General features: G+C 45.0%; 1 protein-coding gene and 1 long non-coding RNA gene across 6 annotated transcripts in view; one reads left to right on the top strand and one right to left on the bottom strand.

Annotated features, from left to right (window-relative positions):
• Window positions 1–969: 969 nt before the first annotated feature.
• Window positions 970–7,216, top strand: LOC137521379 (uncharacterized). 2 transcript variants are annotated; one of them, XR_011022112.1, is made up of 3 exons: window positions 970–1,142; window positions 4,183–4,385; window positions 6,769–7,216. It is a non-coding gene; the product is annotated as an uncharacterized lncRNA (long non-coding RNA). The 2 variants fall into 2 exon arrangements; XR_011022113.1 differs by having other exon boundaries at window positions 4,169–4,385.
• Window positions 7,043–14,163, bottom strand: part of LOC137521378 (EF-hand domain-containing protein D2-like) — a 195,333-nt gene continuing 188,212 nt past the window's right edge. For all 4 annotated transcript variants that reach the window (XM_068240535.1, XM_068240536.1, XM_068240539.1 and 1 more), the window contains 2 exons: window positions 13,161–13,295; window positions 7,043–7,536 (listed from right to left, as the gene is read on the bottom strand). In XM_068240535.1, the coding sequence (XP_068096636.1) occupies window positions 7,402–7,536; window positions 13,161–13,295 (270 nt within the window). In that variant the 3' untranslated portion in view covers window positions 7,043–7,401. The remainder of the gene's footprint in view (window positions 7,537–13,160; window positions 13,296–14,163) is intronic.

Below are 14,163 nucleotides of genomic sequence, written 5' to 3'. Positions count from 1 at the left end.
CAGCGATTTGGGAGGGCCAGCGATTGCAAATTTAAATAAAGTTATTTATACTTACTGGGTGTCTGTATTTCTGGCTTCTGTCTGTGGCCCCGCCCCCTAGCAGAAGAGGTCACAAGTACTTATGATCTCTTCTTTTAGGGGACCGGGCTACAGACGGAAGCTGGACACCTAGTAAGTATAATAAAGTTTATTTTAAAAAATAAAGCGCTAATCAGAACAGCGTACGGGATAGCGCTTCTGAGCGTTGGGAAATGCAAGCGCAATCACCCTAGAAATCGCTTCACACAGCACTGCAATCATTTTATAGCACTGCAGCAATTCCAAGTGGCTTCCAGGCCTAACAGATTACGGATTGTATATGGCAATCGAAATGGATTACACATGCAGGCTTAGTGTTAATTAATGCCAGTTAGAAAATAAGAAAATTCATGCTATGGGCAGGCAATTACTCCTACATCAAGAGGGAAAGATCTGGGCAGACTGTGCCGTAAATTTTGCTTAGTTTTAGCACAATAATAATTTTTATTAAATAAAATGTTCGTGCCAACTCAAATTCCTTGTAAGTACAAACTTACTTGGCCAAATAAATTGAGTCTAAAAAGACAAAAATAATTGTGCAGCACTGATACATGTTTATAATACATTTTTCGTGCAAGTAGAATTTCACATTAGCCTATTCTGTCTAGGAGATAGATTTTCATTAATTTAGGTGGTACTACTACTGCCTTTTCTAACTAATGGAAACAAACCTCACTCCATCCTTTTAAAATCCTTTTAAAATGCTGGAATGTGAAAACATTGCATTCTAAGTTTTATCCAGCAGGTGGCGCGGGCGCTCAGGAGACGAGCACGCCGAGCAGCAGATGACAACGCCAGGCTAATGAGCAGGGAAGGAGGGAGGGTCTCCGCTGCAGGCCATAGGTAAGTGGGTCAACCGTGCACTAACAGTTTCTCGGCAATCCAGTGTTATGTTCGTCGCTGCACATGTCTTCTGTGCGGGCTGAGGCCTCAGTGGTCAAATGCACCTTACTGCGAGCCTATAGTACTGATTCCAACTCATGACTGCCCCACTACCGCCTTCCTGTGAGTGGAACAGTTTTGTTTCTGCTTCCAACTTTGCGATGAAGAGGTCGGAACGAAAGGTATTGATTCTCACATGGGCAGTCGTGCTGTCATTATACTGCTTATGTGCAGACATCATATGAGAAATATGGCGTACCTTAACCAGCTATTATACACCACCTAACAAATACAATACAGGTTATTTATTAAATACCATCTTCAGTTAGGGCCCTTTTCCACTATAGCGATTGCTGAATCGCAAACCGCTAGTGATTTTCCAAATCGCTAGTTTGCTCTTAACATAGGAATCGCGGTAGGTCATTTCCACTACCACAACCGTTTTTACCTAATCGCGATCACGCGGCGGAACGATTATTGCCGCGATTTTGCTATGCAGTGCATAGCAAAATTGCGATCGCAAACGTAAGGAAATCACAGAGAATTTTTGTACTTTTGCTGAATCGCAATCGCTAGCGTTCAGCGCTAACACTAGCGATTGCTAGTGGAAAAGGGCCCCTAGTGTTTTCTCCTGCACAGTCATTTAAGTCCTTTGACCTTGTTATCTTTGCCTTCTGGTCCTGGACTGCCAGGTAAGGTTTAGTGCATACCATTTTACATAATGCGGGGTACACACTGCAATTTCCCATCCGATTGACAGGAAGTTTTATCGAGTGTACATGGCCAAACTGCTCCTGATCAATAACAGGATTGGTTTTCCCATAATAAGAACTTATCCTGTTATTGAATGGGAGCAGATTGGAAATAATCGTTCAGTTCCTGAAGATCAGATGGGAAATTGCATCGTGTGTACTCAGCATTAGGCTATGCGAAGGGTTAAAGCAAACCTGCAGTGAGGAAGCGTACTGTTTTACAAATGTATGAAAATTGCAAAACGCAAGACTATCAGCAAAATAATGAAAATCACAGGAACCCTTTTAAACTAATGCGATTGCGACCTGATTTTGCCTAATCTCAAAAGTCCTGTATATACTGCATTTTTTCCCCCTTGCGTTTCTAACATCTAACTGCCATTTGCAGTGTAAAAGAGCTTTGAATCACACACCTGAAACCCCTGATCTGCATGCTTGTTCAGGGTCTATTGCTAAAAGTATCAGGGCTTAGCCACACTGCAGAGCGCTTTTCAAACAGTTTGCATTTTTAAAAACACGCTCCCATTGACTTAAAATCACGACATAAACGCAATTGTAATGCAAGTCAATGGGAGTGTGTTTTTAAAAACGCAGCGCTGTCGGAGGGCCTATTCACACTGAACGCTGAGGAATTGATGCATTTTAACTGATCAGTTGTTCCACAGCAGTGCATTGTGAAAAAGCTTCTGTTAAACCGTATATAGAATGAGCTGACCCATAGGGAAACCTGGACTTTGCTAATAATGGATTACCTTGCGAATCAGTTGTCCGTTCAGTTATAACTGACAGCAACTGATTCAGTGTGAATGGAACCTGACTGATTCATTTTTTAAGTGATGTAAAACATCAGCTTACAATTATTTGCATATCATTGACCATCCCCAGGTCATAAGTAAAAGTAGAGCTCAGTGGAATGTTTGCAAATCTCTACTTACGTGGAAGAGACATACAGATGCTTACCTGTGGAGAGCGAAGGCTCTGGCTCTAATAGAGCCTTCCTGTTCCTTTCACAGTCCCCTCGTTCCAGTGCTGTCACCCTGTTTGAATCTCCTGCCACAGGAGGCTTCGGAAGTCTTTGGGAGCCAGAGTGCTTCCAAAGACAGGCGGCTTTGTACTTGCGCGTGTGCTCGAGAAAGCACACTCACGCATGCACAGTGCAAAATTTCCTGTGTTTGGAGGAGCACTCTGTCTCCCATGGCGGCACTGATGGGTCGAATACTGCTAACGGAGGTGACAGCGCTGGAATACAGGGACCGTGAGAGAAACGGGAAGGCTGTATAGAACCCAAACCCTCCCTCTCCATAGGTAAGTATCTGTTTTGGGGTTTTTTTCAACTCAGCATTGCTTTAATTAGTAAATGTATTTAACCACTTCAGCGTACAGTGTCATTTCACCTTATGGATCTGAGCAACGTTCACCTCCCATTCATTCGCCAATAATTTTATCACTACTTATCACAATTAACTGCTCTATATCTTGTTCTTTCCGCCACCAGTTAGGCTTTCTTTGGGTAGTACATTTTGCTAAGAATTTGAGTTTTTGATATTTCGTCCTGCAAGCAAGGGCTCTCGCTTGCAGGAACAGAAGAGGGGATGTGGGACACAGAAAAATCGCGGCTTTCCAGAGAAAGCCGTCGGTTTTTCTTAGGGGAACACAGATCAATGAATGGGATCTGTATTCAAATTCATTGATTTCAGGGGCAGCAAAAGGCGTCGGGAGCGCGCGCGGCCCCGCAGCAGCTGTGCAGTCTATCTGGACAGATATATCCATCCAGATAGACTGAAGGGATTAAAGGAAACCAGAGCAGCTGCTGGAGAGATACTTAGAGGGCGCACTTCTGCATAGACTGGCAGAAGTGACGGGACCCAAGCTGTTGCACTTTGCTAATGCTAGGTACACACTGCGATTTTCTGGCATATTTACTGCCAGATTGACTATTTCCATGTGCAATCTGATTTCCAATCAATTTTCCATAGCAGTGATCAGATGTTTCTGACATGGCAGATCTGACAAGATTAGCTGCATGCTTGTTTCTGGTGCAATTCAGACACTACTGGCAACTGGTATTGTTTAAAGGACAACTGAAGAAGAATATGAAGGCTGCCATATTTATTTCCTTTTAAACCATACCAGTTGCCTCGCAGCCCTTCTGATCTCTTTGGCTGCAGTAGTGTTTGAATCACACCAGAAACAAGCATGCAGCTAATCTGGTCAGATCTGACAATGTCATAAACATCTGATCTGCATGCTTGTTAGAGTCTGGCTAAAAGTATTAGAGGCAGAGGATCAGCAGGGTGGCCAGGCAACTGGTATAGCTTTAAATAAAATAAATATGGCAGCCTTCATATTCTTCTCACTACAGTTGTCCTTTAAATTGACTGTCTTAACTCATATCTCTATTGTGGTTCTGATAACAACACAGGTTGTTTTGCTGTATTTTAATTGACAGAGATTAGCTTGTACTTTATAGATGCCCATACACTGCTCGACTTGGCAGACGATCGACAATCCGGATTAGATAATTATCGAATTGGATGAAAATCGGTGCCGGCAAGCGCGTGCTTGATGGATGATGCAACAAATTTTGAGCCAAAATTGGTTGCATGTATTGCTCGAACATGCTAGATGCAAGATGTCAGGCCCCTGTAATCGATCACATGAGTGGCAGTAAAGGTGAGCGATATTGGGACATACAACTAAACCCCCAGCACTGTTTTCACAGTCTATAAATGCTCCCGTGGGTGTATTTTTATATTACCTGTCCTGTCGCCCACCACGTGCCCCACACCCCATTGGTCTTTGGAATCAGCCACTTTTCCATTGGTGGTATACACTGCTGGCGCATAGCACAAGGTGTGTAACCTGCTAATTATAGAGCGGCGGTGGGTGACACAGGACAGATAATGTATAAATGCTCACATGACGGGTACATTTATACATTATAAGGGGGGGGGGGTGGTGGGAATTGACCTGCGGTGTGTGAGCAGCCAGCAGTTCTGGGATGGGCATCACTGGTGGTGAGTGGACCTGCTGGGCAGATCGCTTGTGGGTTGGGGGTTACCAAATGCACAACTGATTATCAGTTGCAGTGGTTTAGGGTTGCAACAGTATGAATATCCACGGTATAACAGTCTAAAAAAAATTATGTTCTCCCACACACAAGTATGGTAGCCAGGAATAGGTGTAGCCAGCAACAGGTAGCCATGAATAGGTGCAGCCAGTATAGATAGCCATGAATAGGTGCAGCCAGTATAGATAGCCATGTGGAGCGGTTAAACAAATACTTTGCTGGGGTCCTGCATGCGTGTACTTATTTCTTTCTGTTCTTGCGATCCTCCTTGTAACAGCGCACAGGGCTGATGGAGTGCAAGAACAGGAAGTAAGTAGAACATGCGCAATGGATCAAGGCAAAGTATTTGTCTAACCCCTCTGCTGTTTGTGCACCCACCACTGCTTCACACCCCGCTGCACTCGTGCATAATAGCTGGAACACAACGTAAACGTTCAAGAAGCTGTTACACACGTTAAAGAGAATCTGTATTGTTAAAATCGCACAAAAGTAAACATACCAGTGCGTTAGGGGACATCTATTACCCTCTGTCACAATTTCGCCGCTCCCCGCCGCATTAAAAGTGGTTAAAAACAGTTTTAAAAAGTTTGTTTATAAACAAACAAAATGGCCACCAAAACAGGAAGTAGGTTGATGTACAGTATGTCCACACATAGAAAATACATCCATACACAAGCAAGCTGTATACAGCCTTCCTTTTGAATCTCAAGAGATCATTTGTGTGTTTCTTTCCCCCTGCAGCTATCTTCCACTGAAGTGTAAGGCTGTTTTTTCCTGCAGAGTGCAGACAGCTCTGCCTGTATGTAATTCCTCAGTATGTGAAAGCCCAGCCAGCTCAGAGGAGGATTTATCCAGCTTGTAAAAGATAATAGAGCAGAGAGAACCTGCCATAATCTAAATAATACACAGGCAGTGTGCATAGAGGGGCCTGGAAGGGGGAGTTCATAGCAGAACCACAACACTGAAGAACTTGGCAGCCTTCCAGACACAGGCCTGACAAGAGAGAGATAAGTTGATTTATTACAGAGATGGTGATAGAAGAACGTGCTGCAGTAAGCCAGAACACATTAGAATAGCTTTTGGAACTTGTAGGATGATAAAAAACAGGATGGAATTTTTGTTACGGAGTCTCTTTAATGTAATAAATATCAAAAATCAATTAACCCTTCGCACACTCACATGCAAATGTTCAAACAAATGCATTCACAGATTTACTCATCCAGGCACAACTGTTATCCCTACAGCTAAATTAAAAGCCAGGGTTTTAGTTCACAGAAGAATGCATTCTTATGCTTAGTCACCTATACTGCGTAGAAGTACCCAGGTAAACATAGGTGTCCTAACTCTGGCCCTGTAACATGCATAGTGCAGACATGCAAACACATTCATTGCATCAAACCTATCAATGGATTAGGAGCACACATCCTAACTTCCTCTCCTGGGAAAGACAGTGCATCTTACCAATCGCACAAGGGAGCTAACGTTATGTGTCCATGTGCACCATGCGCATACACCAGCATAAGCTGTCTGCATGCTGACAAACATACAGGGGAAGGGGGGAGTGCACCGAATTAGACCCTAGCCACAGGGGACACCTATGTTTACCTGGGTACTTCTACGCAGTATAGGTGACTAAGCATAAGAATGCATTCTTCTGTGAACTAAAACCCTGGCTTTTACTTTAGCTGTAGGGATAACAGTTGTGCCTAGATGAGTAAATCTGTGAATGCATTTGTTTGAACATTTGCATGTGAGTGTGCGAAGGGTTAATTGATTTTTGCTGTTTCTAGCCACACCCCCCTTCAGCACCTCCCTTTCCCTAAAAATGTATTTAATGTCCTAACTAGAGGCGATGTGCCTGGATATATGTATGTTTATTCTTAATGTAATAAATAGGGCAGCCTCCATACCTCACTCACTTTGTGTTCCTTTTAAGTGTAGATTTACTTTGAAGCTCAAATCCAGTAAAACCTTTTTATCTTACAGTGTGGAAATACTTTCCATCTCTTTCTGCACTCGGGACCTCAACAACTCTGTGGTTCCAATGTCAGGATATAAACAGCAATAAAGCTTTGACAGGGGTTTTAATTTTGTTAAATGTCAGAAGTTATCAAAGAGAGGAATAGCAGCAAAAACCCAGAAGATGCCATAAGAACTTTCTCGATTATCGTGTGTACTCTTCCTGCTCTCATCCTATTAGTGGCAGTTCTGGCTTCTGTTGACAAGAATCTGACATAAATGAGAAGAAAACGCTTTCAGATAGAGGTGATAGCCTTTATTATTTACACATTTCACAAAATACAGCGGTATAATGATGTAAAAAAATAACCGAGTCTGCACCGGGTTTAAAAATAAAAATGGCAATCACTAATAAAATGATAAACTTTATTGGTCCATCCAACCATAAGCAATAAATTAGAGATTTCTTTTTCATATATTTTTGCAGATATAACAGGAGGCCCTCGTCTTGCCTGTGTATTGCTGAACCACAGAGTGCAGCCCTGGCCTCATAAGCCGGGAGTTTGTAGTCCAGCAACAGCTGAAAACCAAGATGAAGACCGTCCTGCTTCATTTATATATAGACTCTCTGTGCATGCTATGAAAATATTCAGCTCTGTTTTATGGCTTGAAGGCAGACTGTAACTCTTTGAAAGCAGCTTTTCTCTGTTCCTTTTCTTCTGCTTGCCTCTTTTTCTCTTCCTGTTCTGCTTTGATCTCTTGCTCGAACCTGCTTCCATGGTTCATGGCCTGAACCTAGAAAAGAGAACAGTGAGTACAGGTGAGGAGTACACACGTGCTTACATAGCATATTACACTTAGGCTGGGTTCACAGTGCCACCAATTCACAAGCACAGGATACACTGTGGTTCATGCCGTGTCCATGCTCTATCACATACACACCATTGTGCATCCCATCCAATTGTCACAGTTGCATTTGTGTTCTACAGCTGCTGTTGCACTGCCGTTCATATCTAGCCCAGGCAGCCCATCTGAATGCTAGAACTTCTTCCCTGCAGTGGGTCGGAGTGGAAATGGCAGCAGTGGCTGTGGAACACCAATGTGACAAGTGGACTGGATGCACAACGTTGTTTTATGTAAAATTTGCGAGACATACAGAGACCAGCCTAGACACCATCCTTTCTCATAGGTATCCATTGATTCCATCGGCATCCGCGATCCATAACACATATCCGGAAATATCACACCTCACACTACTTTTAGCTCTGCTTAACTGAACGAACAGATCTGTACCGAATGGAATGAAGTGAACGGATTATATTGACTAGCATAGGAAACATTTGGATGCATGCCGATCCGTTACAATTTGCAGGACTTTTTTATTTTAGTGCAGAGTGAACCCAGCCTTAGGGCTCTCTTACTGCTTGACAATTTTCCTACTTCAGTGGAAAAGGACCATGCGCCATTCATATACACTCCACAGAGAACCGGTCATGGTATTTTACCCATATGGAATGCAGCTCAGCAGGGATTCAATATATACAATAGGTCCTACTGATCAATATAAGTGGGGCCTTAGTGGGGGTCCTTGTCTATCCCCCACTACACTGTCCCACCAGGCACCTTCGCACCCCACCAAACTGTCTTAACACACTCAGGCTGTTGGTAAGAATAATGAGGGTAACATGGCACAGTGTCAGTACTGGACCAGGACCCCACATATGGCCATACACAGTTTGCTCTAAAAAGACTCATTTTAATAAATAAAAGAAAAACACTTTAAAAAATAAATATGGAGACCTAGTGAGGACTTAACTCACACTCTTCTATCCATATTTTGTACAATACAATAGATGTTATCACATGCCCCCAGCCATGTGCAGAGTGCTGCAGTGATGGCACATTTGGAAGGCAATTGCATTTTGCGATCAGATGAACTAGCTCTAAAGACCCCTAAGTCCCAAAAGACCACATTGTGTGCCTTTAACCACTTCACCACTGAGGGGTTTTACCCCTTGAGCACTAGAGCAATTTTCACCTTTTAGCGCTCCTTCCATTCATTCGTCTATAACTTTATCATTACTTATCGCAATGAAATGAACTATATCTTGTTTTTTTCGCCACCAATTAGGCTTTCTTTAGGTGGGACATTATGCCAAGAATTATTTTATTCTAAATGTGTTTTAATGGGAAAATAGGAAAAAATGTGGGGAAAAAAATATTTTTCAGTTTTCGGCCTTAGTTTTAAAATAATGCATGCTACTGTAATTAAAACCCATGAAATTTATTTGCCCATTTGTCCTGGTTATAAAACCATTTAAATTATGTCCCTATCACAATTTTTGGCGCCAATATTTTATTTGGAAATAAAGGTGCATTTTTTTTTCAGTTTTGCGTCCATCCCTAATTACAAGCCCATAGTTTATAAAGTAACAGTGTTATACCCTCTTGACATAAATATTGAAAAAAGTTCAGTCCCTAAGGTAACTATTTATGTTTTTTTTTTTAATTGTATTTTTTTTTTTTTTTTAAATTACAAAAAAAAAAATAAAATTGGGGAGTGTGGGAGGTAATGGGTAAATTTTTACTGTTCAACTAAGGTATTTGTATATGAAAAATGCTTTAGGGTGTAGTTTTAGTTTATGCGACCCTGCAAGCGTACAGGAAGTACGCTTGCAGGAAGTTTAGGGAGGCTGGGTAACTTTTTTTTCAGAGAAGCAGCTGATCATTGCGAGGGGCTTAGATCAACGAACGGAAAAGGTTTTTCCCGTTCATTGATCTCCGAGCGCGGACAGCGGCGGGAGCGGCGTCGGGTACGGATTTCTCCGTCCCTTGGTGGTGACAGGGTGGAAAAAGGGACGGAGAAATCCGTATCGCAGGGGGTAAAGTGGTTAATATATATCTTATTGTAGGCATCATAATGATGACCAGCTCATAATGATGACCGGCTCATGAGTAGTTACTCAAATTCGTGATTCAAATGAGGCTCAATTGCCTCAGCTGTGTGCATGGGAGACTTACCCAGAATTCCGGAAGGAGGAAGTGCATGGTAGTGAGTCTTGCAACGGATGGTGGCTGGATGGTGTAATGGTTAAGGGCTCTGCCTCTGACACAGGAGACCTGGGTTCGAATCTCGGCTCTGCCTGTTCAGTAAGTCAGCACTTATTAAGTAGGAGACCTTTGGCAAGTCACCCTAGCACTGCTACTGCCTATAGAGCGGCGTCCTAGTTGGCTGCTGCTCTGGCGCTTTGAGTCCGCCAGGAGAAAAGCGCAATATAAATGTTATTTGTCTTGTCCCATAGGCCGCATGCAAGATGTTTGGGACGCATAGAAGCAGACGGAATTCTGGGTAAGTAACCCCCCTCCCACCGTCTCCCATGCACACAGCTAAGGCATTTAAGCCTCATTGAATCACAATTCCAGTAGGTAACTACTCATGAGCCCATCGCTAATGATGACTATAGACTACAACAACAATTAAAGCAGATCCAAGATGAAAAAACTAGGCTATAACAAGTAACTTGTCTATAATATCTTATCTAAAGTTTACATAGTTTACACAGCAATTCTAGCTGCAAACAGCTTCAATAGAATATGATTATTTCTTCCTGTGATACAATGACAGCAGCCATGGTATGTAAACATAACACACAGGCAAGCTTATCTGCATCTTCAGCACTTAGCCTATGGAAAAAAAAAAAAAAACTAATCCCCCCCCCCCCCCCCCCCCCCCGCAATCTCTGGCTAGTAATACCTCCCCATCATCATTGAGCCATCATCATTCCCTTTTGCTGTTCAGGCTTTAGGTAGTGGTCCACATCTGGGACAGGTGTGTGATATCAGAGCACCTGATCTGCATACTCATTCTGGGTCAGTGATTCACACTGTATCCTATACAATAAACCTAACTGTCCCTGCGTCATCCTCTTTCCCTGTCTGTGTGTCCGTGTTTTTTTGTACTGCGCATGTGTGCAGTAGTCAACCATTGGGACAGGACGACGGGCAGGTGCACGCGCACTGACTGGCAACGGTGGCGCGTGAAGAGACCTAGAGCCCATTTTTAAAGAGACCTAGAGCCTGTTTTTAAAACAGTTTAAACTGTTAAAAACGGTGTTTGTTTTTTGTGACTTTAGGTTTGTTTGTAAATTCACGGTGGTGCGGTGTAACTGACACTTTGTAACGCTGCTTACCTCACTGCAATGCACCACCTACGGTATGCTACATTCACAGTGCAACGGTAGTGTTGCGGTATTATAACACACTACATGCAGTACATTATTGCTAAATGCGTGCGTTAATGGATACAGTGAAGCATACTCTTCATTATGCAAAGCAACACGGCCGTAGCGTGTGGTAGGGCTGCACGATTTTAGGTAAAAATTGAAATTGCGATTTTTCTCTAAAAAAATTGTGATTTCGATTTTTCCACGATTTTTTTTCAAAGAGGATGTTACCCACATGGAGTACTTAGAATGTACCCTTTTACAATAAAGGGGTAGATGCTGAAAGAATGTTGGATAGCAGTTCTCTAAAATACACATCTATGCAGCAAGGCACACTGTCCTTATCAGGATATATGTTACCTCGCAGACAGGGCGCAATCTCTTTTCAAGCTGGATTTTCATGTCCTTCTGACATGTGACATGGAGGCCGGTCATTGGGACGGATCAGTGCAGAGGGGCTCTTGCTGGAGCTGCTAATGGATTCCCAGCATCCGCCTTCCGTTGCGCCGAGGAGATCCAGTGATTGAGCAGAAGCAGTGCATATTTATGATCGTTAATGAGCCGGGCAGCGGGGGGCGGATCCACTCGAGCGAGCGGCACACAGCTTCACCAACTGCTGGATAGCGATGGAATGACTGCAGCGGTAGGCGGAGCTATACAAAGCGTACAGCTCCGGCTACCGCTGCAGTCATTCCATTGCTATCCAGCAATTGGTAAAGCTGTGTGCCGCTCACTCAAGTGGATCCGCCCCCCGCTGCCCGGCTTATTAACCATAATAAATATTCACTGCTTCTGCCCAATCGGCGCAGCGGTAGGCGGGCCAAGCGTACAGACAGCGGGCAGCTGTTTAACCACTTGAGGACCCACCCTTTACCCCCCCTTAAGGACCAGCGCTGTGTTGAGTGATCTGTGCTGGGCACAGATCATGTAGCAGGCAGAGAGATCAGATCACCCCCCTTTTTTCCCCACTAGGGGGATGATGTGCTGGGGGGGTCCGATCTCTCCTGCCTGCATGTGGCTGGCGGGGGGGGGGGGGCACCTCAAAGCCCCCCTCCGCGGCGAAATTCCCCCCTCCCTCTCCTACCTGCCCCCCCCCCCCCCCCCGGAGATCAGGGCTGCACAGGACGCTATCCGTCCTGTGCAGCCAGTGACAGGACGTCCCCTGTCACATGGCGGCGATCCCCGGCCGCTGATTGGCCGGGGATCGCCGATCTGCCTTACGGCGCTGCTGCGCAGCAGCGCCGTACAATGTAAACAAAGCGGATTATTTCCGCTTGTGTTTACATTTAGCCTGCGAGCCGCCATCGGCGGCCCGCAGGCTATTCACGGAGCCCCCCGCCGTGAATTGACAGGAAGCAGCCGCTCGCCCGAGCGGCTGCTTCCTGATTAACCACCCTGGCGTTCTGATTAAATCGCCAGGGTGGCTGCGGGAGGGTTTTTTTTAAATTAAAAAAAAACGATTTCATGCAGCCAACTGAAAGTTGGCTGCATGAAAGCCCACTAGAGGGCGCTCCGGAGGCGATCTTCCGATCGCCTCCGGCGGCAAGAAATAACACAGAAGGCCGCTATGAGCGGCCCTCCGTGTTTCGCTTACCTCGTCGCCATGGCGACGAGCGGAGTGACGTCATGGACGTCAGCCGACGTCCTGACGTCAGCCGCCTCCGATCCAGCCCTTAGCGCTGGCCGGAACTGTTTGTTCCGGCTACGCTGGGCTCGGGCGGCTGGGGGGACCCTCTTTCGCCGCTGCACGCGGCGGATCGCTGCGCTGCAGCGGCGATCAGGCAGCACACGCGGCTGGCAAAGTGCCGGCTGCGTGTGCTGCTTTTTATTTGGTGGAAATCGGCCCAGCAGGGCCTGAGCGGCAGCCTCTGGCGGTGTTGGACGAGCTGAGCTCGTCCAGACCGCTCAGCAGGTTAATCAGCCTGCAGCTGGCGACGCAATACTGCGTCGCTGGTCCTGCAGCTGCCACTTTGCCGACGCGCGGTATGAGTGCGCGGTCGGCAAGTGGTTAAAACCGAAAAACCGTGCAGCCCTAGCGTGTGGTATGACTTTCGATTCTGTTATACAGGAAACACAACGTCCCACAGTGAACGTGGCCTAAGAGTTTGGATTCAGATTGTTTGTTATAAATTCCCATTTGTGGCAGTATCTTAATGATGAGCCCATTACCCAATCTACATATGAATATCTACTTACCTTTGCTTCAAAAAAGCATTTGGCTCCTTTTACACCCTCAATAGAGACGTCAATTTCTGAAAGGCGGGCGAGAGCGTGCAACCCGCTGTCCTCCTCCAGCTCCCCTGCAGCAGCTTTCCGGAAAATTAACAGAAACTTCAAAGAGAGCATAGAGAGATGGAGGTTATTAGCATATTCAGTGTGTGCTGATGTACTAGCAAAGCACCTCACTAATCACACAGTATCAAAGCACAAGCATGAAAGGAAACCCATACATGGAGGCTGCCATTGCTGGTCTGTCTGGAAAAAAAATGTTATCTACATAACTGCCTGGAATTGGGCTTTTTTTTTTTTAACATGATTTACCAGATAAGGCAATCTCACTTTTCCATTCTCCACAGTGCTTGACTTGTGTAGGGATGAGGACAACAGGTCGGCTGGTCCCCAGGATAGTCCGCAATGGTGGCTTTCACATTTCTTTCATAACAAACAATTAAAATAAAAGTGTAGAAGCATTCAGTCCTTTGGATGGCGGGGTTGTTCTGGGGGGCGGGCGGGCGGAGCTGCGCAGCCGCGGTCAGTATTTATGGACGCCATTATGGCGTCCACACATATGTCTCCGCTGTCTGCCTTTGAAAAAGCTGCTAGTTGCGGCGAAACATGTCAGGCTTCTCCTGACAGCGCTCCTCAGCTTCCACACCATTGGGATCACTGTGCTACTTGGAGGACACTTTGCTGGCTACACATGGCACCTATGGCAATTCAAGTTTCCAACTGCACCACTGTGTGAACCCTTCACCCAAAGGACTGGTAACTATATGACATCTCCATCCAGCACGTTTATAGTGCATCCATACCCTGCGATTGGGGGACTGTTTGATGTCGTTATTTGATCGATGGATAATCTTGTTTGCCTGCTGTTCATCTGCAATTAATCCATGCCCTGCGATTGAGGGATTTTCCTTGCATGTGCCATACACATCTATTGCTTCGCTTTGCTGAACATCTTGTTAACAGCCTGTTC

This window comes from Hyperolius riggenbachi, chromosome 6 (genome assembly GCF_040937935.1).
Source record: "Hyperolius riggenbachi isolate aHypRig1 chromosome 6, aHypRig1.pri, whole genome shotgun sequence".
Classification (NCBI taxonomy): domain Eukaryota; kingdom Metazoa; phylum Chordata; class Amphibia; order Anura; family Hyperoliidae; genus Hyperolius; species Hyperolius riggenbachi.
This window is presented reverse-complemented; position numbering and strand designations above follow the sequence as displayed.